General features: G+C 31.3%; 3 protein-coding genes and 1 long non-coding RNA gene across 5 annotated transcripts; 2 read left to right on the top strand and 2 right to left on the bottom strand.

The window, feature by feature from the left end:
- The first annotated feature begins 622 nt into the window (after positions 1 to 622).
- On the top strand, positions 623 to 4134 carry LOC123891182 (outer plastidial membrane protein porin). Its single transcript, XM_045941023.1, has 6 exons — positions 623 to 807; positions 953 to 1020; positions 2364 to 2474; positions 2592 to 2678; positions 2862 to 3070; positions 3585 to 4134. Exons 1-6 carry the CDS (start codon positions 759 to 761, stop codon positions 3889 to 3891), a joined length of 831 nt encoding a protein of 276 aa, XP_045796979.1. The 5' UTR covers positions 623 to 758; the 3' UTR covers positions 3892 to 4134.
- Positions 4135 to 6809: 2675 nt separating this feature from the next.
- On the bottom strand, positions 6810 to 10972 carry LOC123888987 (serine/threonine-protein kinase PBL34-like). 2 transcript variants are annotated; one of them, XM_045938158.1, is made up of 6 exons: positions 10234 to 10972; positions 9209 to 9543; positions 8970 to 9105; positions 8200 to 8336; positions 7986 to 8109; positions 6810 to 7669 (listed from the first exon to the last, which is right to left on the bottom strand). In XM_045938158.1, exons 1-6 carry the CDS (start codon positions 10427 to 10429, stop codon positions 7158 to 7160), a joined length of 1440 nt encoding a protein of 479 aa, XP_045794114.1. In that variant the 5' UTR covers positions 10430 to 10972; the 3' UTR covers positions 6810 to 7157. The 2 variants fall into 2 exon arrangements, with proteins under 2 accessions (XP_045794114.1, XP_045794113.1); XM_045938157.1 differs by having other exon boundaries at positions 8200 to 8339; positions 10234 to 10947.
- An 8106-nt stretch (positions 10973 to 19078) lies between these two features.
- LOC123892668 lies at positions 19079 to 19641 on the bottom strand. Its single transcript, XR_006803248.1, has 3 exons — positions 19482 to 19641; positions 19287 to 19383; positions 19079 to 19172 (listed from the first exon to the last, which is right to left on the bottom strand). It is a non-coding gene; the product is annotated as an uncharacterized LOC123892668 (long non-coding RNA).
- Positions 19642 to 20625: 984 nt separating this feature from the next.
- LOC123893100 (thioredoxin H2) lies at positions 20626 to 21611 on the top strand. The gene is made up of 3 exons (XM_045943021.1): positions 20626 to 20920; positions 21010 to 21132; positions 21237 to 21611. Exons 1-3 carry the CDS (start codon positions 20771 to 20773, stop codon positions 21366 to 21368), a joined length of 405 nt encoding a protein of 134 aa, XP_045798977.1. The 5' UTR covers positions 20626 to 20770; the 3' UTR covers positions 21369 to 21611.
- Positions 21612 to 22416: the final 805 nt, after the last annotated feature.

The raw sequence follows: 22416 nt of genomic DNA on the forward strand, positions 1-22416 counted from the left end.
TACCTCATGATTTGAGCATCTGTTTTGTTTAATAAAAGAAATGCATGAGAGAAAACACACTAAAGGAATTTGTCAACAAAAAAAAAAATACACTAAAGGAAACATAACACATAAAGAAATTTGTTTATAATATATACTAAGATAGAATTAAACTAAAATATCTAATTTAGATACATGAATAATATTTTGCATATTTACATACATTGAATGAATAACATTTTACATATTCATTTAATCAAATTATACTGCGTAAATATTTTAGTGGTGCATATAAATTAATCTCTATATTTAAAATCCAGAAAATTAACACATTTTAGGTAGCCACTAGGTTTGGTCTAGCGGTGAGAGATTTTGGTAGTATGTTATAGGTCATAAGTTTGATTTTCACTCATTGTAAACAAAAAAAAAAAAACAAATTATAAAATAAAAAAACAAATTTTCAAATCAAGAAATCGCAAGAGATCAAACGGTGGTGAATTTTCATTTTTGTAGGCAAAAAGAAATAAATCATAAGAGATCGAACGGTGGTGGAGGTAATTTTGCATTTTCGTAGGCAAAAAGAAAGAAATAAAATAAATAAAATTAACAATAAAAGCTTGTCCATAAAGAAAGCGTATATAAAAATCCGTAAAATAAAGGGTATATATAATTAGGGTTTGAGTTTTCATTTCATTCACTCACTCGCTCACTCGTTTCATCACAGACTCAGCTTCTTCACCTCTCTTCTAGATTCTTCGATTCCACCGTTTCAAGAAGCCATGGCTAAGGGTCCCGGTCTCTACACTGACATCGGCAAGAAAGCCAGAGGTACTCTTTTCCATCTCACTCTGTTTCAATGCTTGCGGTTTTTCACTTCGAATTTCAAATTTTTTATTTTTTTTTGGATTTTTTTAGGGTTTTTGGATTTTTTAATCTATGATTGATTGATGAAATTTGTATTGTGTTTGTGTAGATCTGTTGTACAAGGACTATAACAGTGACCAGAAATTCACCATCACAACTTACTCACCTACTGGAGTTGTGAGTTGAAATTTTAATTTTGTTTTTAGATTTTGTTGTTTTTATTATTTTGTTAGTTATTGGTTTGTGTATAATGTTTTGTATGAATAATGATTGAGTTGTGAGTTGGATTTTAGTTTTTTTGTTTTGAATTTCGTTTTCACTCTTTTGTTTGTTATTGGGTTTTCTATGCTATTTGTATAAATAATATGAATAATAATGAAAATGAATATAATGTTGGTAAAATCAAGGAGCTGGTTGAAGAAAATAGGATGGTTTAGTTGAATATTTGTGTGCTTCATTTTTCTGTATTTAGTTTGTTATTGGTTTTTCAATGTTGCTTGTATGATTAATAATAATAATGTTGTAAAATCAAATCGATGGTTGAAGAAAATGTTATGGGTTAGTTACAGATTTGTGGCATTTTTTATTTTTTTACTTTGTGACATTTTTATTGTATGCGTTTTAAAGGATTATGTTTCTGTTGCTTTGGTGGTTTGCTTGATTTCACTAGTTTAGTTTGTATAATCAAGAAGCTGGTTGAAGAAAATATGATGGTTTAGTTGGAAGATTTGTGTGTTATCTCAGTTGTATTTTGATTATATGTAGTTTTTTAAAGGATCCAAATAAGCATATTATGATATTTAAAATTGAAAAAAATGGTTTATGTATATGCTGCTTTGATGTTTTTCTGTGGTTTAAGCTCTGTTTTCTCTGAATGTTATTTTAATTGCACGATGGAAATGACCTACTGGCTGCAATTGAGTTTATATTTTTTATTTTATAACCTAGTATCAATTAATCTGGATTTATGTTTTAACCAAATTTGCACAAAATTCAGGTCATCACTTTAGGTTTTGATTCTAGGTTTAGGTTTATCAATTAAAGGCTCTGTATTGAACTCTGTTTATTGAACTCTGTTTATTGTCCTCTTGTTGGTGGAATAAGGATTTAAATCTGTTGAGATTATTAATTATGCATGTTTAATTGTGTTAGCTTTTGTAGTTTTTTTTTCTCATTAAAACCACTATATTCATTGTAGTGACCACTTTGTAGTCTTAAAAATTTTAAGTGTGGTTGCTCTGTCATATGCTCTTCCCGTCTACTTTCGATACTATTTATTGTATTCTTATTTAACATTTATTAGTAATTTTTTAATATTCAATAGTTATTTTGTAGTTTTGTAACATGTTCATAGTAAAATAATAATGTAACCTAACCTGCATCATATACTTCTCAATATGGATTGCTTATGCTGAAGTGGACTGCTGTTTATGTGAAATATCAGTTACAGTTACATGATTTAAAACACCCGTTTAACAATTTATGTTATGTTTCTGATCACTTTTTGTCTTCTGCTACAGGCTATAACATCAACGGGAACAAAGAAAGGTGAACAGTTTCTGGGTGATGTTAATACCCAGTTGAAGAACAAAAACATCACTGCTGATGTCAAAGTAGACACAAGTTCCAACGTGAGTAGTCCAAAATTATTGTACTCTTGTCTGTTAAATTTAATTTAATTTGACTTATTATGACCTATATTATTCCTATGATCATTTCACTGAATTTGGTGAATGTTTGCATTCCAGATTTTCACAACCATCACTATCAATGAACCTGCTCCTGGTGTGAAGGCTATTTTAAGCTTCAAAGTTCCTGAGCAAACATCTGGCAAGGTTAGATAATACTACTCAACCATTTTACATATCATCATTCAAAAATTGAAGAAAATTGTCTATAGTGTAAACTACATAGTTTGAGAAAAGCATTGTAATTAGTCTAGATGGATAGAAATCTCTTTCATTGTATTCCTTCGTGGCACTAAGTTGCTTGTTCTCTTGTTCTGTTTCATGGAACAGGTGGAGCTACAATACTTGCACGACTATGCTGGAATAAGCAGCAGTGTTGGGTTGAAAGCAAACCCGGTTGTCAACTTGTCTAGTGTTTTTGGAACTGATCAAGGTTCTGTTGGTGCTGATCTTTCTTTTGACACCAAACAAGGGGTGTTAACAAAATCTAATTTTGGACTGAGCTTTATCACTGAAGACTTGCTTGCGGCATTGACTCTGTGAGTAACGGTTATTTATTTGATTCTTTTTTTGTTGAATCAACCTTCTCAGTTTTATTGATTCGCGGCTCTTCTGTTCTGGAATATTTCTAGTTAACTATCTTCATGAATTTCACGTCTTAATGATGCCATTACATGTGGTAGCTATGAAGTGTTCAAAATTAATCTATTGTCACATTTACAATTCCGTTTTTGTTGTCAATTAGCTGTTTTCTCGTAGTGGGATTTGAACAAATCACTTTTGTTTCGTGATACACTATTTAGAACGGTGTTGTCAAATAGTGGCTAAGCCTGTAGCATAGCCCAATTTGAATGAACAGCTATTTTCCTCCATTAACAACAATGCACATTTTTTTAAGACTATATTCTGTTATTGCTTTAGATATATTTCCTCCACTCCCACCCACTTAAGTATATACCTGTTTACGTGTACACAGCGTAACAACTGTTTCCAATGTTTTGTTTTTGTGTTGGATTTATATGCATTGTGATGTGATTTAGCTTTTGTGTGCAGGAATGACAAAGGTGATGTGCTGAATGCGTCTTACTATCAGGCTATTAACCCCTTGACCAACACTGCTGTTGCTGTTGACATGAGTCACAAATTCTCAACCAAAGAAAACACCTTCACACTTGGCGCCCAACATGCATTGGATCCATTGACCACAGTGAAGGCTCGCGTCAACAACGCTGGCAAGGCAAGTGCTCTTATCCAGCACGAATGGCGCCCCAAGTCACTCTTTACCATTTCTACTGAGGTGGACACCAAGGCCATTGAAAAGAGTGCCAAGGTTGGATTGAGTTTGGCTCTCAAACCCTGATAGTTTTGATCCATTCTGGCATGAAATTGAGGTAGGCTTTAGGGACCATATAGTTTGTCGGATTGATGTTGGTTCTCTTCTTGGGTAAGAAGTTTTCAAGGTGTTTTCTTTGCAGTTGAGCAATTCAACCTTGTAGAAATAAATAGGTTTTTAATGAACCAAATGTTACTCTGCAAGCCTCTTTTATTGAACCTAGAATTGGTACTGAGTTTTGACAGCAAAATTTTACATTTTTTGGTTCTATTGGTATGTTTTGCGGTATTCTTTACTTATATCTTGTTGCATGTGATGGTTGTTTTGTGATTTCCTTGCATTCCATTGTCTTTCATTAGTTACGACTTGAATGCAATGACCCTTGGCATGATGTGTTTGCATTGTGTGGTCTTTTTTCACACTGGAAATCATATACTATGTTTTGGAATTTCAATTTTAAGAAATGTTATGTTAAACTACAATGTTAAACTATATTAGAGTTTTCTACTATATGGATATTTTAAATTCACATCTCTTTTGGAAATATTTTGTTTTTTGATCAAGTTTGTTTTGTTTTATGAAACTATTTAATTAATTAATCTTTTTAAGAACTTTTTTCAAGTGCAGAAGATAAATAAACAGATTTGTTTGAAAAATGTTTTTAAGCTTGAAAAACGAAAACTCCTACTTTATAAGCTTTGCTCTTGTAAATCTATAACATGATTAAGGGTTTATGGTTTTGAGAAATAGCTACTTTCACCTCCCTCTAATTTCTTAAAAACCACACATGTATTTATAAATCTAGATGAAAATGCAGTTATTTTTTGAGGTTAAAGAAACTCTGTCCTTAGTTGTTTTCTCTCCCGACCTCGTGATTCTTTTATACCCCTAATATTTCAATTTTGCCCTGGCAAAAAACTTCGGTTTGCAGAAATTGGATTTTTTCTAGTACAAATTCAGAGTAAATTTCGGTTTTTATAAACTGAAATTTGTTTTCAAGGCAAAAAAAATTTCGGTTTCTATAAACCTATGTTTTTTGCAAGGGCAAAATTTGAAATTCAGGGGGTATAAAAGAAATGCGGGGGGTCGGGAGCATAGTTTTAAAAACCGGACCGGACCGGCCGGTCTGACCGGTCGGACCGGGAACCGGTGGGGTGACTGGCTCGGTTAGCATGCAGAACCGGTTCTGCTTTAAAACCGCCGAAAACCGCTGTGACCCGGCCGGGTTGATGGTTGAACCGGAAACCGGGTTAACCCGCACGCGTGAACCGGACCGGTTTGAAGAGGAAATCAATTATTTCAAAAAAATTGTAAATATGTTGTATATGAGAGTTGAACTCATGTCATTTGGATATAGGAGCATCACTACTACCACTAGGCCACTCACATTTATGTGATATTTTAAATAACTGAAATATATTTAATACTACTTTACTACTATATTAGTTATAAAACATCATGACATGTATTAATAAATACATTGATCATTTTTTTCCTTATTATTTTTAATTTAATATATATTCACTGTTTTATTTTAATATAAAATATTAAATTATGTATTATTTTTTTTGGACTTATAAATTATGTTGTTCTAATTAAAAATTATGATATGATAATACTTTTATTGACTAAATTATAATATTATACGGATAGATATGTGAATCAAAATATAAATAATGATGAAATGAAAAGCTTTTGTGTGTTTTTTTTTTAAATATATGAAATTTTATTGAAAAAAGTTTGAAAGAAGTTTTTTTTTTATTAAATTTTATTGTTATGAAATTCAAGTTAATATATTTAAATTTGTTATAAAAGCCGGGTCAATAGTCATGCGGTCTGACCAGTGACCCACTGGTCTGACCAGTGAACCAGTGACCCAGTGCTTTGACCGGGTCGATCACCGGTCCGGGTTTTAAAACATTGGTCGGGAGAGAAAACATGTTTATCCATGAAGTATCAACAATCACTTCTAGGCCTTGTATCAACCATCACTTCACTGAAAATCCACAAACAAAACCATGCATAACATGTGAGACATGCTTCAAAACAACAAATATGTATTATGGTGTGTGCGAGTATTGTAGACCTTTGAGGTATTGAGTTCGATTTTTACTAATATAACAATATATACATGTACACCTTACCTCAACATACCATCTAAATTCAACACTTCGATCTTCCACATTAGCTACCGAATTTGGCATTGTGATTTGTGGCTAATCCTCAGGTGCTAGAATTGATGTCAACTTGTATATTTTATGCTATTGTTGATTATATGACATAGATTTCAAAAAACTGTTTTTGTCAACAACATAAAAAGGACCATTGTTAATTTGTTAACATAAAAGAGGACCACGAAAGAACTACATGAAGTAACATTTAATATAATAATGATACTGTATATAAATGTGCATGCAAATTTATCATCTTCTGATGCAATTTTGGGAAGATCTTCCATTAATAGGATGCGGATTTTAGCTTTTGTAAGCCTTCTTATTGAAATTATGAGTGTTGCTCCTTTGCCAATAAGGAAACCGATTCGATAGCTTGACACCAGTAACCGGTTAGTGAGAGAGAATCCCAGAATTTCTTTCAACTTTCTCACTGCATCGGGGTTGCAAACGCACAGCAGGACCATAAGCATTTGATGATGAATATGAAAATCACACAAGACATAAAAATTTGTAAAATACAATCATCAATGTGAAATAACTGATGGAATGCATTTGACGAAATTTTGTTGGATTCACATTTTTGTGGTTAAGCTACCCACAATTAGTCTTGCTGCTGTTCTTGATGCCAGTATAATTTTAGTCTGGCTTATTTCAACCTTACAAAACAAAATTATGAGATGAATAATGTCTCTCATTTATAAACATTTTTTAGGTCATAACTCATCCGATGTAAGACTCTCGAAGAGTTATAATATAATCTGAAACTACAAATTAAAATCATTCAAAGCTAGCTCTAGCATGCTTCTTTTGCAAGTATAACATTTGATTACATTAATAAGTAGTTACTTATGATTACATTGACCAATGAGTATGTAAATATCTATAAATATTAATAACATGAGCTAACACCACCAGTTGTTTTCTTTACAAAAATTACAACATCAAAAGGAAGGAAGCCTATGAAAATGTAGAAAAATGTATAACAAATTCACAATAACAGACAACTTTTAATGATTTCTAAGGTTTTAGAAAGACCAATTGTTTGTTGAGCTAATACTGGCCTAAGTTGAGGAGACCGAATGAATAGAGAAACGAATTAACGAGTGAAAATCACGATTCTTATCCATGTTTAGGTTTTGGTGACTTGATATAATGATGATAAGGAGAACCGTGTTGACCATTTGGACTCGACAATATCCTCATAGGTTGACCCTTCTTCGACAAAGATGCTAATTGTGTTTTTGTACCATTTTTTGAATTCGGCATGGACATGGTACGATCTACTCGCACTACCTGAAAGTGATATGACGTAATAGCCATATCCTTGAGGTTTTGCAAAGGCTTCAAAGCTTGAACAACTTCACTCATCATAGGTCTGATTTTTGGATCACGGCTGAGGCATTGAGCGGCTAGCTGGGCAGCTTTCTGCGCTCCTTTGACCGAGAAGTGGCCTTCAAGACGAGGATCGATTATTTGGAATAACAATCTCCGTTCTCCAAGTACAGGTCTCGCCCACTCCACAAGATTGTGTTCCCCGTTTGGTCTATTCTTATCAACAGCTCGTCGGCCAGTGAGCATTTCAAGTAGCACTACTCCAAAACTATAAACGTCGCTTTTTGATGTTAAATGACCTAATCAAAACCAACAGTTTAGGTCAAAATTAAAACCGCAATGGCATAAGATTAGAGACTCTGATAACATGTCATGAACTATCTTAATTGTAGAATGAAGGTACATGAATGATTTTGTATCTAAAGAGTAACATCAACAATCTAGTACATAAAAGGAAAAAATGTATAAAAACAATTAGCACATATTTACCATTTATTGTATCATATGAAACAAAATCTAGAGGTCAAAACTATATGCAATCTTTGCAATCCAAAGCCTGAATCATCATATGAAGAATTAAATTTACTAAACAAAAGATTAGGAAATGAAACTAACCAGTCATTACATACTCAGGAGCTGCATAACCATATGTTCCCATAACTCTCGTTGATATGTGAGTATTTTCGCCTTGAGGACCATCTTTGGCAAGTCCAAAATCCGAGAGTTTTGCATTGTATTCCTAAAAAATAAGTAAGTTTACTTTTAAGTTTTGAAGTTGGTGTAAAAATAGAAAATAATTAAAAAACTTTTGCATTACAAACTGACATACCGCGTCTAATAGAATGTTAGATGTCTTGAAATCACGATAGATTATTGGCCTTTGAGCTTCTTCATGGAGAAAATTAAGACCTTTTGCTGCACCGAGCGCAATTTTCATTCTAATAGACCAAGGAAGTGGCAAGGACCCTTCTGCATAATTCATGGTTGTTACCAGAAAAGAATAAATTTCCTTATGCATACAAATTTTTAAAGAGTACTACAAAGCAGAAAAAAGTTGATGCATTTTAGGAAGAGATTCATTTAATTCTAGATTTTCTTTTCTTGAAATATGAAAGCTTATGAACCCCATAACAATGGATTTAGATTTGTTGCGGTCACAATTCCCATGCAATCAGCACATCGATGATTGTTGGATCGAGATCAGACAGCCCAAATTTCAAGCTCTGTATTTTAGAGTTTAAGATAAATCAAAATATGGTTGCTTTTAGCATTGTCCGGCCTCAATCCAACGACCACTGATGATGTGCTGTCTATGTGAACACACGGGATTGTGACTGCAGGCAATCCAAATCTTATAACAACCTAGGACCCTAGGAGTTAGTTGCGAATTAAATAATGTATAAAAAATATGGTAGTACATTGAATAGGGAATGCAACATTAATGTTTGTATCAAACTTGCTTTCAACTAAATTTTATATCAAATGCAGTGTGATAATGTGTCGAAAATCTCCAAATTTGATGCAATGACTACGGACTGCATATTCATGGAACTCAGTAGCGAAGGAATACAAAAGAAATACAACAGGTTCATATCATACTTCTGAAGAGGTGGTTCTCCAAACTTCCACGCGGCATAAACTGATAAACCAATAATCTTTGGTCATCTTCAATACAGAAACCAATCAATTTAACTAGATTCGGGTGGACAATATCACCGAGAATGTCTAACTCAGCCTGGAAAGGAGAACAAACAAAATACGAGAATGTTAACAAAAAGGAATCATAAAAGAAATTTATTGAAGGTAAAAAAAAAAAAGAATCGAGAATTCGTTCGTACAAGCCACTCTTTGTGACCCTGAAGTCCATCATGGTTGAGGGTCTTGACCGCGACGGTAAGTCCCGTACCTGGTTTCACAGGTGCAGTTCCGTTCTCTTCAATCCAACCTTTGAAAACACAACCGAATCCTCCCTCACCAAGAAGACTCTCGGGTCGAAAATTCCGAGTTGCCATCTTTAGCTCATTGAATGTGAATTTTCTCAAATGAGAAGAAACCTTCAATTCCTCACTGAACTTTGGAGTGGAAGGGACACTTTCCGCATTACTAGTTGTAGACGATCCTGGTGGAGCAATTTTTTCCTTTTTTCTTTTCTCATTAACAGATGGTTTTTCCACTAATAAAAAAAACATAATTATTATCGATTAAACTTGAGACTAAAGAATACAAAAAAAAAAAAAAAACACTTCACATCATACAATCATGACATTCTACAGTTCGTGCAAATTCATATTAAAACAATGACTATGAAGCACGGAGACTCCTTGGATTAAGCGTGTCACGGCGTCAATGTCCGACACTGACACAACACCAACACTTATAATTGAATTATGTCATTGCCTCAAATTATTATTTGTGTCGACGTGTTCGTGTTGTGCCTGGTGTATGTGTCCTTGCTTTATAGAACAGTGACTTTATTTAATCAATAGTTGTAGAACTAGCTTTTATACAAGCACTTATTTGATAAGCACTTGTTATGCTATATAATCGCTTAATTAAGTTTATTCAAATAGAGTGACAGTGCTACTGTACTGCCTACTGCTAATATTTACAAAGAGATTATGCAGCTGGCCAAATGGTAATGGACAACAGATCATTGTTTTGAAACTCAATTGTTTGCAAACAAGACCTCAAATTTCCTTTAATAGTAAAAAAGTACAATAGAATATTTGCATCACTTCAACAACTCAGAACCTAAGATTAAACATTAAAAGCAAATCTTTCTAATTCTACCTAACATTAATGTCAAACATAAATCATTTCCAGAAACTAAACAAGAGGGCATAAAAGGAAAAAAGAAAATTACCATTATGAGCACTTGTGGTGCCATTTTTGGAAGTATCAACCTTTAATCTTGAAGGTATACACTTTCCAAAGCAACCAAATTTAACACAACACCCAATTTCCTTCTCATCACCATCTCTCTTCATCTTTCCCTTTCCCTTTGACTTCCCCCCCACATCCAAACTCCCTGCTTGAATTGCATTATTCCTAAACCCCATCTTCCAAAAAAAACTCTTTTACATATTAAAATTTCACCAAAAGTTTCAAACTTTAGAACATGGGTATAAAAAAAGATTAAAATAAAAAACACCCACTTCAAGAAATCTCAATTCCAATAATTGAAGACAGTAAAATTTAAAATTTTATCATAATCATCATGAAAATAATTAAAAGAACAAAAACATCATAGTTTTTAGTGAAAACAACAAAAGGATCAACACCAACTAATGACTAAAACAAAAACAAAGACAAACCCAGTTGAGGTTGATGAAATTTGAGTCCAAAGGAGATGTATGTGGGAAAGAGAGAGATTGAGTTTGCATTTGCATGTGAAAGAGAGTTTTTTTTCAACAACGGGCAGTTCGGGCAGGATTGGGATGTGAAAGAAAGAAAGCGGGCAGGACGGGTAGGAGAGAGAAAGGGACAGCCATTTTGCTTTTGCTTTTCTGTGAGAAGAGCACTTACTAGTTGCTATGCTACTTTCCTCTTAATTGTTTGACTTTAAATTTTGCATTTTGAACAAGATAATATTATTTTTTCTTATAAATAAATTCAATCATCACCAATATCATTAAATGAAAATCATGTGTTATATTATTTGATAAATTGATTGATATGCACAGTTTTTTTTTTTTAAGCAAATAGAAATATATTACTAAACAGAAGAAATATGAGATGGCATCATATCTTTTTGGATATGGCCTAAAATGTGCGGGGTAATTTATGTAATCAAATTTTGTTGGGTTCAACTTCAGCCCAATTTGCTAACACATGAACCACCGTGTTTTTGTTCCTATTGATCCATTGGATAGAGATTTTGGGGTTTTCATCCATAGCTTCTCTGATCTTCCTCGCTAGCATCCTCCAATAGAGTCTAGGGTAAATTCTTCTGTGGATAGCTTTCACAATTGAAGCATTGTCTGTCTCGATGATAACAGATCCGTTTTGGAACTGTGTTAAGAACGTGATTGCTTCAACAACACTCATCGCTTCTGCCTCGATAGCCTCGTTGAGCCCTCGTACTACCTTTGTCGTAGCTCCAACCAAACTACCGTCCTCCTTCCTGCTTATCCTCTTTTATCATAGTTACATATCTATATTTCTAATAAATTTTTGTAATGGGTTTTCCATCGTTTTGGCTCTGCAAGTATAATATGATGTCATCTTGGACCCAAATTTGCTGCAGTTAAAAAAGCACACATACTAAGTTAAAAGACTTAATAAATTTGTAAAACTATCAGTTCTGGACGTTGATACATTGAAATTTAAAATAAAAAATTACAAATCAAACCAATCTAAATAATTTAAAATAAAAAATCTAAATCGAAAAGGGAAAAAAATAGGTGTTGATGATTTATCATTAGATACATAGATCTACAAAATCCAATGGTTCTCATTTAAGCAAAAATATCCAATGGTTCTCATTAAGACCAACAGCGGACCTAGGGGTGGGTTGAGGTGGGCCACGGCTCACCCCACCCCAAAAAAATAATTTTTTTTATTTGTAGGATATTAATTTAAATGTATTATTAATGATTTTAAGCACTCAGTAATATTAATGTAGAAATATTAATGTAAATATTAATTTAGAGTATATTATTGATGATTATAAGTAACTCGGTACACATATTAGTTAAAGTATTAGTGTAAATGTTAGTTCATAATTAATTGACTTTATAATATTAGATAAAATTAGCAGTTGAACTAACATATATAAATATGAAATGACATAAAAAAATATGTTTAATTAATATTTAATTTTTTAAATCCCATATTTTCACATTTGTTGCAATTTTAGTCCTATCTCATTTTTTTTCTTTTTTGCCGTAAAATTAGCGAATTTTAATGACAAAAAATGTGAATTTTGGTCTCAAATTTGATATTTCATCTTTAGATTCAATGTTGGAGACAATAAATCACCTTTATAGCCAAAAATCACAATTTTTAGAGTAAAAATATAGATTGTTGGTACCAAAATTGTAACATATGATAATAGAGGAGCAAAAAATTCAATTTGAAAATAGATTAACTATTTTTCGGCCCACCCATAATATTTTTTCTGGTTCCGCCACTGATTAAGACAAATAACTTTTGGTGTTAAAAGTTAACGGAATGGACCAATTTGATTAACGGAGATGTCTTTAAGGGACCAATCCGAACCTTTTTTTTTAAAGGACTATTGTGAAACCTAAAATGTCTTTAAGAGATCATTTAACTAATTAAACCTAACTTTTAATATTTGGTACTGCTTTGGAGAAGAAGATGGCTTCGCAAATTTGCAGTTCCAACAAAGATTATATTAATTAATTATATTAATATTAAGTAATAACTTTTTTATTTTAACTAAAAATTAATTATTTTATTTATGTGTGCACTTCATTTTAGGGAGATTGGATTTATACAGAGTACTAGTATTAATGTTAAGATTTTCTTTGTCTCTTCTGAATAACAAAAAATTCACAATTTCTATTTTTATAAAAAAATAACAACTATTTTTAATTACAAAACAATTATACTTTTAAAAGATTGATGCGGTGATGTTAATAACTTTAGCAATATTCTTTTAAAACAATTATTCTTTTACAAAATTTGATCGTGATTTATTTAAAATTTATTACAAAAAATAAAAACATCGAATGATTCAATCTTTAGCAATTAATATTCATGAAAAAAATTATGAAACACGAGACATAAAATAAAATAAAATCATCCTAAAATTAAATGTTTATCTGCATAGTTCCAACTAAAAAGTCTCAAAATGCATTTCAGCAAACTTCCAAAATATTAAAGCATATATTCTTCACAAGTTATGGTTTTATGTATGACATTGTTGAAAGCATTTGTTCAACCTGCAGGTAAGATAAACAATTAAAATTAGTTATTACTTTCAAAAGTATTTGTAAGAACCATGACAATATATAGTAGTGTAAGAAATATTGTGGCACAAACCAAAATTTTAAGGAGGGGCCTAGATATATAGTTTCTTACCATGTTAATTTCTTCTATTGAAGATCAAAATCATGAATATTAGAATCTACGAGAAAGCCTCGATCAGGTACATCTGTCGAACAAGGAGATGAACTGTTACTACTGGTGATTGATTAACCCAAACTAAGTATACTTGACTTGAGGATATATACATTTGTATATGTAACTAGAAAACTGATCGATCTGGTAGAAAAATATTTTATTCAAATCAGACACACATTATTAACCCATAGAAACAAAAGAGAGAGGACATACCAGAAAACATATCAAGCATATTTTCAAAGCTAAATGCTCTTGAAATTGATTCATTCAAATAAGTGTATGGACGATCCTCCGCAACTGATTCATTCACCGAATGTAAGGTAGAGTTGGCACTAGTTATCGCATTGCCTACATTTGGGCTGGCATCATTGACATTTACATCAGAACCAAACATGTGAGGAGAAGAACTTGAACATTCAGGTACTGGAATGTCTTGGAAGTGATATTCTGAAAGCATGTTTTGAAAGCTAAATGCTCTTGAAAGCGATTCATTCAAATAAGTGTATTCATTCATCGAATGTAAGGTAGAGTTGGCACTAGTGATCGGCGTGGCGGAAGCATAATTGCCTACATTTGGGCTGGCCTCATTGACATTTACATCAGAACCAAACATGTGAGGAGAAGAAGTTGAACATTCTGGTCCTGGAATGTCTTGGAAGTGATATTCTGAAAGCATGTTTTCAAAGCTAAATGCTCTTGAAAGCGATTCATTCAAATAAGTGTATGGACGATCCGCAACTGATTCATTCATCGAATGTAAGGTAGAGTAGGCACTAGTGATCGGCGTAGCTGAAGCATAATTGCCTACATTTGGGCTGGCCTCATTGATATTTACTTCATGAACAGACATGTCAACCATACCAGATGATGATGATGATGATCTGCCGTTTGAATTTTGAATATGAGGCATGGTTGGAATATCTCCTTGAGCAAACATATCAGCCATACCCCCATTAATTAATCCTTCTGTAGTTTGCGGCGCATAAACATAAGGATTCTCCATAACTGTAAAATATATAAAATGACATTCAGAGCTAGATAGAATACAAAAAATTAATTGCAATTGATAGAGAGTTGAAAACAATATTTATGGAGGTAGATAGAAACTTACAATCGGGGATATTAGAATAAGGTAGTAGTGATGAAACAGCATGAGAATGAAATCCATTGGAGGTAGATGCAACTTTAGTTTGTTCTTCATCCATTAATTGCTTTTGTTTTTCCAACAATCTGTTGTATTCCTCTATTTGCTTCATCACCGCCAATCTTGTATAATAACTTCTGAAGAACTCGGGATTTTGTTCTTCAAGCCTTCGCCAAACTGAAAAGATTGATTGATGCGGGCAGGGAAAAAGAAACTTAACAATAGAGAGAGAATGGAAGGCTTGAAATGAAACTATTAATTATAACAAAAAACTAAACAATAAAACTTCATTACATGTTTGAGTGACTTCAGCCTTAATCTTTGCTTTATTTTGTAGTGTGTTTACTACTTCTGTTGGAGTCATATATTGCTGCATGCATTGTTCTATGAGATTCCGCACCTGTAATCAGGCAAAAAACTTACTGTATTATTAACCAATACACCTTAATGACTTTCACAATGAAAACAAATATGAAAAGAACACAACAAATAAAGTAGGAAAAGATATAAATAGAGAGATATTTACCATATCAATAAATTTGCTATAAGATTGCTTTTCCATATCGCAAATTTCAAAGATTGAGTTAACAAACTAAGTCACTAGGTTTGGTCTAGTGGTCAGAGATTTATGCAGTATGCTAGAGGTTCTGGGTTCAATCTTCAACTACATTGTAAACAAAAAAAAGATCGAGTTAACAACTAACTGAAAACATATGAATAAAACAGAAGACTAGTTAAAATCTTGCAAAACTTGAAATCAATGCAAAACAGAAGAAACAAATTAATTCGAAAATTTAGTTGCATAAGTGAGATTCAATGAAAATAAAAGAAAAATACAACAATAAGAAAAAAATTAAAGAGTTCATGCATATTACAGGGAAAGGTAGATACATAAAATGAGATTTGAATAAAACGTGACGAAAGAGACAGAGAGTGCATTCTCAATAACCGAATATATAACACTCAGGAATGTCCCAAAACATATTATTTGAAGATGTGGCCAAAATATAATACTACATTATCAATTAACAACATCAATAAAAAAAAAATAGTAAGTAATCAAACACAACAAGGAACAAACTAGAGATTTTTAATGTACTAAAAGAAACAAAATAGAAGGTAATAAAACAAATGCAATTATGTCCATGAAACGTAGCTCAATTGGCAAGGACATTATAAATTATTGCAGGATCAAAGTTTGAATCTGATACTCCACTTATTCACCCTTACAAATGTAAAATTCTAATCGCTAGACTATTTGACCCAGAAAAAATAAATAATGCAATTCTTAGACAAAAAAAATAATAAATAAATAAAATACATTCGTTAAACACAATAAGTGATAAAGCGAGAAAAAAAAAAGAGCATACCTTGCTCGTTCTCCAATTTATTTGCTGTCTATATTTTCTCTCTCTCTCTTTTTTGAATATTTAACCTCTCATTTATAGTAAATTAGGCTTTGTCATTAATTATTATGCGAATCAATCAAAAGATTTTATTAAAATTAACTTTAATGAAATCAATCAAATTAATTTATCAAAGTTGCACAAAAAACAAATCAACTCATTAAAATCAAAGATCTCATTTTTATTTAAGTCCATTATTAAGATTTGTTTTTTAAATTATTTTATTGTAATAATTTTTTTTAATATAATAATTTTTTTGATACTTTTTTAATATAATAAATGATTTTGGATTAAAAGCTCAGCATGTTTCTTTGCCTCCCTCTCATGTCCATAACTTTTTTATATATAATTAAATAACTGTAATTTTTTTTTCATCAAAACAATAGAATCTCACGAATTGGCCAAAGACAAACACAAGAATGATGTGGCAAACAATTTCGGTGGGCCCTTTTAACTCTTTGTTTACCTTTCCTCTTCCTTTTTGTTTCGCAGTACATTAAAAAAAAAAAAGATTTGAAGAAATTGAGGAAGGTATGTACAGACACACAGTGCCACAACAAATCCCCCTCTTCAATGACCTTTATGATGTAAAAGACAACATTGTTCAATTCTCTGTAACAAGAACTCAAGAAGCACTAGAGAACCAAGCGTAGTGATGTTGATTTTAAGTTGTAATATCTTGTTCTGTTTACCATGTTGAAACCAGTATTGCAACCCATTCTCCATTAAACTGAAGATCCTAGTGTTTTCAATTTGTATTTCTTAATCTTAACAATCATTGAGGAAGGTGAAGGTGAAGGTGCATGCCAGAATTTACAAGAGAAATCTAATTTCCTTTGGTTTTATAACTGTGGTGAGGAAAAGATTATATCCAGTGTACTAAATTCAATGGAGAAGAAGTATTAAAAAAAAACCCAAAAAATTCAATGGAGAATATGATGATAAAAACCCCAGATCTCGGTGGCGACGGAAGGGAAGAAATTATGTTGTTTGAAATCTATTTTAGTTTATAAATCATTGTCAATAAATAATAAAACTTGTTGTGGGTAGTTAGCACGTGATAAGCACGCATTCTTGCTTTTCGTTAAACCACTCGTCGTGATGTATTATGTATAGCACTGCTGAAAAAATTATATTATAAAAGTCATTAGAATATTATTTTTTTGGGACATTAGAATAAAATTAAACAAAAAGTGTTATTATTGTCATCAAAACAGTTTCGTCTTTTCTCGCTATGCATGGATGATTTTATTTTTTTTCTAGCAGTTCAGTGGTTAGAAATTTCACCCTTAAGGTGGATAAGTGAGATCACCAAAGTTCGAATCCCGATTTCCTGCATGTATAATGCAATGTCATGTCAATTGAACTAAACTCACGTGATTAGTTGAATTTTTTTTTAATCCCCTCGTTTGTGTATATTTTTCCCGTCAAAATAAAAGTGGATGAAATATTTTGATAATTAATTGCCACAATATATAAGCAAATTTTTTATATTCCAAGATCTTCTGAATTATTTGGTCCACATATTTGAATAAAATCTCTTGATAATCTAAGTTTGTTTTTTTTTTTGGTATAGAATCTAAGTTTTTTTTATTAAGTAGTTTACATGATAGAATTTTATTTTTATTTTTTAAATAGTCTTGTTACTAAAAATTTCAGGTGGATAAGTAGGATGTTCAGAGTTCGAAACCGACTCCTACATATATAATGTGATGTCTCTACCAACTGAGTTAAACTCATCATAACAAATGTGAACCTTTATTTATTTTTATATTAGGAAATATTGGTCCAGAATTGTTTTAGCGATCATTTATAGATGGTATTTTCGACTTTTACAGATACATTCCAACTATAGATACATTTCAACTATAGATAAACCGTCAATTATAGATGGTATTTTCGACCTTTATTAAGGTTTGAACCATTATTTAATTTTATATTAGAAAATATTCGACCCACATGAATTATTTTAGCGATCATTTATAGATGGTATTTTCGACTATTACGGATACATTTCAACTATAAACGGCTTTCGCTTTAGATATGTCCAGACATATGGGAGAGAATTGATGTTAATAACCGCTAACTACTTAGTTTTGTACACAAAACAGTTCCATGGAAAGATTTGAAACAAACCTAAAGTTATTTGGTTGTAATTTATCTTCTTAGTAACTGATATTGGAAGGGGTTGGAAGTTCGGAACCGTTTGATGTCAGAACTGATTCATAAACCAGATTAGACTGTCTAGTAGACCGGATATTGTGATGAAAATAAAAAGAAAAAAAATCTAAAAATTAATTTGTCTAAAGTGGGAATTGAACCCGCATCCTTTGCTTACAATAAAGTTTTTCAACCACTAGAACATGTGTTTCAATTGTTATTAAAGTGTTAAGTATAAGGTCAATTGTAAACAACACAGCAACCCTTTACAAGTGTTAAGTGTCTAAAGGTACCTACACTTAGACAATCAACACAACAAATATGTATCATCGACAAAATTTGTTGGGCATCCAGAAAGCTCGGAAGAAACATGAGTCATAATGACCAGAGATCACAAAAGAGGAATATGTCACATCTTCACCCAAAATCTTAAAATATTAGATTAATGATCAAAACTTAATCACTCATGTTTAAATCCCAACAAAAGTTTCACCCATAAATAATTTACACCACTATATTATATGCAAAACATAAATATATATTAGCTATATATATATTATATACTATAGGCTTAACTACACATTTGGTCCCTTACGTTTATTTTAAGTTTCAATTTGGTCCCTTACGTTTATTTTAGATTTCAAGTTAGTCCTTTCCGTTAGTTTTGTCACTAACACCGTTTGAACAGTACACGTGTCAGTGTGTCCAAGTGCCACGTGTCAGTCCACATATGCAAATTGGCTGCCACATGTGACAAAATTGACGGAAAAGACTAACTTGAAACCTAAAATAAACGTAAGGGACCAAATTGATACTTTTTAAACGTAAGGGACCAAATTGAAACCTAAAATAAACGTAAGGTACCAAATGTGTAGTTAAGCCTATACTATACTATACTATAGATAATGTAGTGAAATCACGTTATTATTTATTATAATGGCAATAAACAAGACAAATAGTTGTTATTGACGATAGCATTTATCTTGTGTTGTTCAGCTTGTCCTGTTAAAATAATATAACTCAAAGTGTAAGATAAATTATACGAGCAATAATATTTAATATAACATGTAAAAATAATTATATGCTTAGAAGTAATAGAATCTTTTTTAACTTAACTGTTAAGCACATATACATTTTTCTTTCACGCATAACACCATGGTAGGAAGAATACATCGATTGTATGCACAATCAAGGACAGAAGTACAATTAACATCTGTGATATAAAACAAGAAAAAAATCATATGAATGATATATAGATGATGAAATTTTTTTGTATAAGATTAAAAAGAAAATATGAAAAAATGGGCTTACTCCTTGCATCAGTTACAACAAGATATAGGGAAAAAAAGAGGATCATAACATAATATGCTAACAGGAGAATTTTTTCCATGTTTTTCCTTATATTCATGTAACAAACTGAAAATTATTTTATTAATTTATATAATTTACAAAATCCCATAATTCATTTGAATAAAATACTTTATAGTACTTATGGAATTTCAAGAAACACTTTGTAAACTTATAATCATTATTAAACCTCTCTTGAGTACATCAATCCGTTGTGTTTGACCCTTTAACTCATTGAATTGATCACTTGATCTTTGTAAGCATCTAAAAAATAGTATTGTTCATTCGAATTCATTCTTTTTTCAATGATATTATTATTTTTATTTCTCAATTTAATTTTTTTATAAGACATTTTTTTTATAAGACTCAATTTAATTTTTAGTTTCATTAAATAACTGATATTTTTCAAATAGAAAGAAACCGATATTGTTAATCTATAATAACTGATATTTTTAGTCTAAAAAATAATAACAAAGTAAATTCAATACATATATCTCCTTAATTTGTTCTAAAATAAGTGACACAGTTTGACTGTGATCTATTTACATCGACTTATTTTTTAGCATATAAAAAAGGTTATATAAATAATTTTTTTTTTATGTTAATTCATAAATTCTCACTAAAAAGATTGTATGTCCATGAGTTATTTTTTCATAAACTATCTTGAGAAGCTTATAATAATACGTAAAAACTTATTTATTTGCATAAATTATTTTGCATAAGCTAAAAAGTAAGTCAATCCAATTAGATAATATATGCACAATTTATATAAGCTAATCTGACCATATTTTTCTATGAATATATAAATAGAAATATTAGCATATAAGATGTTTGATTTTTCTCGATGAATATTTTCAAAATATACAATTTATAATAATTTTTTAATAATACGTAACTATAGATATTAATACTCTATTTAATCCTTAATAAAAAAATGTTTGTTTTACTATTGATTCAAGTGGTAAGGTTTTAATTCCCTTAAACATATTGTCAGAGATTCGATTCACACCCTTCTCAAAGGAATTGTACATGAGATTCTCACGTCATACGGCTAATGAGACTCTTGCGTGATATAACTTAAGTGAAGGTATTATCCGGAGTTCAAATCCCGACTCTAGTAACTTCACGGGGTTATAAGGAGTACATCACTAAATCCAATAGAATACAACAAGAAATTAAGGCGTAGTAAGCAAGCAAAGCATTTTGTAAACAAGAAAACCAACCAACCATTTGACTCAACTCAACACAAAGCAATGGGCGGATTTCTCTCTTCCTTCTTAGGCGGCGGCGGTCCTTCCGCCGATTCACAACCATCTGAATCTGCCGATTCAGCCGTTAAGACATTCCACTCATCAGCTCGTTGGCAACTTCACTTCAACGAACTCAAAGATTCTCCTCGGCTTGTAAGTAAACTCTATAGAATGAATCATCTCATCAATTTTATTTTTTTTGGATCTGAATTGAATTCTTTTGATTTTCTGTTTTTTTGAAGGTTGTGATTGATTTCTCTGCTTCTTGGTGTGGACCTTGTAAAATGATGGAACCTATTATTCACGCCATGGCTAACGATTTCACTGATGTTGAATTCATCAAGATCGACGTTGACGAATTATCTGTAAGATTATTATTATTATTATTATTATTATTCTTAATTTAATTAATTTCTATTAAAAATATTATTTTGATTTTTTTTTTTAATTTTTTGGGGGAAAATTATAGGATGTGGCGCAGGAGTTTAAGGTGCAGGCTATGCCAACGTTTGTGTTGTTGAAGAAAGGGAAAGAGGTTGATAAGGTTGTTGGAGCAAAGAAAGATGAACTTCAAAACAAGATTAAAAAGCACAGAGCTTAATTAGTTATGTATTTGTCTCTCTTTTCTTTTATTTTTTTTAAGGATAAAAAAGACTATGATCTTATTATCATCATGATGTTGAATTTGTTGGGTTGCTTCACCCAAATGATGTTTATTTCATAGTTTAGCAAAAGTGATTAATTGCTATGAAATGACATTGTAAAATATGAGAATTTGTGTTGTGATCTTGTTGTGTATGTTGATCTTGTAACTCTCTTTTACAAATAATTATTGCATTGCATACTCTGTTCTTATTTGGTGTCATTTTCTAAACTAATTTATACTATAGATGTAAGGTATTGGTATTACTGCATTTATGTTTGATGATGATGATGATTTTGTGAATGTGATGTTAAATTGTCAAATGCTACTATACTATTTTGGAGTGTTGAGGCTAGTCCCCTGTTTTGGAGTCTTCTTTGTCACTTGTTTAGGGGAAGTTTCTTCATGTAAATGCACTTCCTCCAAGTCTCTGATCATTGATTCAAGTATCAACAAAAATGTTATTTTCACACTTCACAGATGATGATTGCTTGAAAAGGCACTAGTTCAAAGTATGAGTGAATTATTATTTTAAAATTTTAAAATAGGTTTAATTACGGATTTTATCCTCTGTTTTAATTCATTAATGAAATTGGTTATCTTATTGTAAAATCCATCAGAATGATTTTAAATAACGTGTCCAAGACAGAATGATTTTTTTTTTTGACAATAGATGCAGAATGATTAATAATTAAAAATATTTAAACCATCAATTTTTTTTTTGTCTTAGAAGAATTGATAATCCACTGAAATTAAACTCATATATAATTGTGAGATCCCGGGTTTGAACCCGGATCACGACGTCCGGCCTAACATTTTCGGCATTTTTGCCAGTTAAGCTAGGACTTATGAGACTTAAACCATCAAATTTGTCCATATATTTAAATTACTATCAATTAAATTCTTATATTCTTGTATTTTAACAACTTATTATCACTTTTTTTCTTTCGTCAAGTAGTTTGACTAGAAATTCCACCGATAAATAGAATGACCGGAGTTCGAACCC

Source organism: Trifolium pratense, linkage group LG6, assembly GCF_020283565.1.
Source record: "Trifolium pratense cultivar HEN17-A07 linkage group LG6, ARS_RC_1.1, whole genome shotgun sequence".
NCBI lineage: Eukaryota > Viridiplantae > Streptophyta > Magnoliopsida > Fabales > Fabaceae > Trifolium > Trifolium pratense.

Bases quoted from the DNA above. Each gene is read 5' to 3' on its own strand.
- LOC123888987 (XM_045938157.1), bottom strand. From the start codon at position 10,429: ATGGGGTTTAGGAATAATGCAATTCAAGCAGGGAGTTTGGATGTGGGG. The intron at 8,340-8,969 runs GTATGATATGAA...TGAATTATGCAG, and splicing joins GGAGAACCACCTCTTCAGAA to AAGGGTCCTTGCCACTTCCT. The intron at 8,110-8,199 runs GTATGTCAGTTT...CTTATTTTTTAG, and splicing joins CTAACATTCTATTAGACGCG to GAATACAATGCAAAACTCTC.
- LOC123891182 (XM_045941023.1), top strand. From the start codon at position 759: ATGGCTAAGGGTCCCGGTCTCTACACTGACATCGGCAAGAAAGCCAGA. The intron at 808-952 runs GTACTCTTTTCC...GTGTTTGTGTAG, and splicing joins CATCGGCAAGAAAGCCAGAG to ATCTGTTGTACAAGGACTAT. The intron at 1,021-2,363 runs GTGAGTTGAAAT...CTTCTGCTACAG, and splicing joins CTTACTCACCTACTGGAGTT to GCTATAACATCAACGGGAAC.
- LOC123893100 (XM_045943021.1), top strand. From the start codon at position 20,771: ATGGGCGGATTTCTCTCTTCCTTCTTAGGCGGCGGCGGTCCTTCCGCC. The intron at 20,921-21,009 runs GTAAGTAAACTC...GTTTTTTTGAAG, and splicing joins TCAAAGATTCTCCTCGGCTT to GTTGTGATTGATTTCTCTGC. The intron at 21,133-21,236 runs GTAAGATTATTA...GGAAAATTATAG, and splicing joins TCGACGTTGACGAATTATCT to GATGTGGCGCAGGAGTTTAA.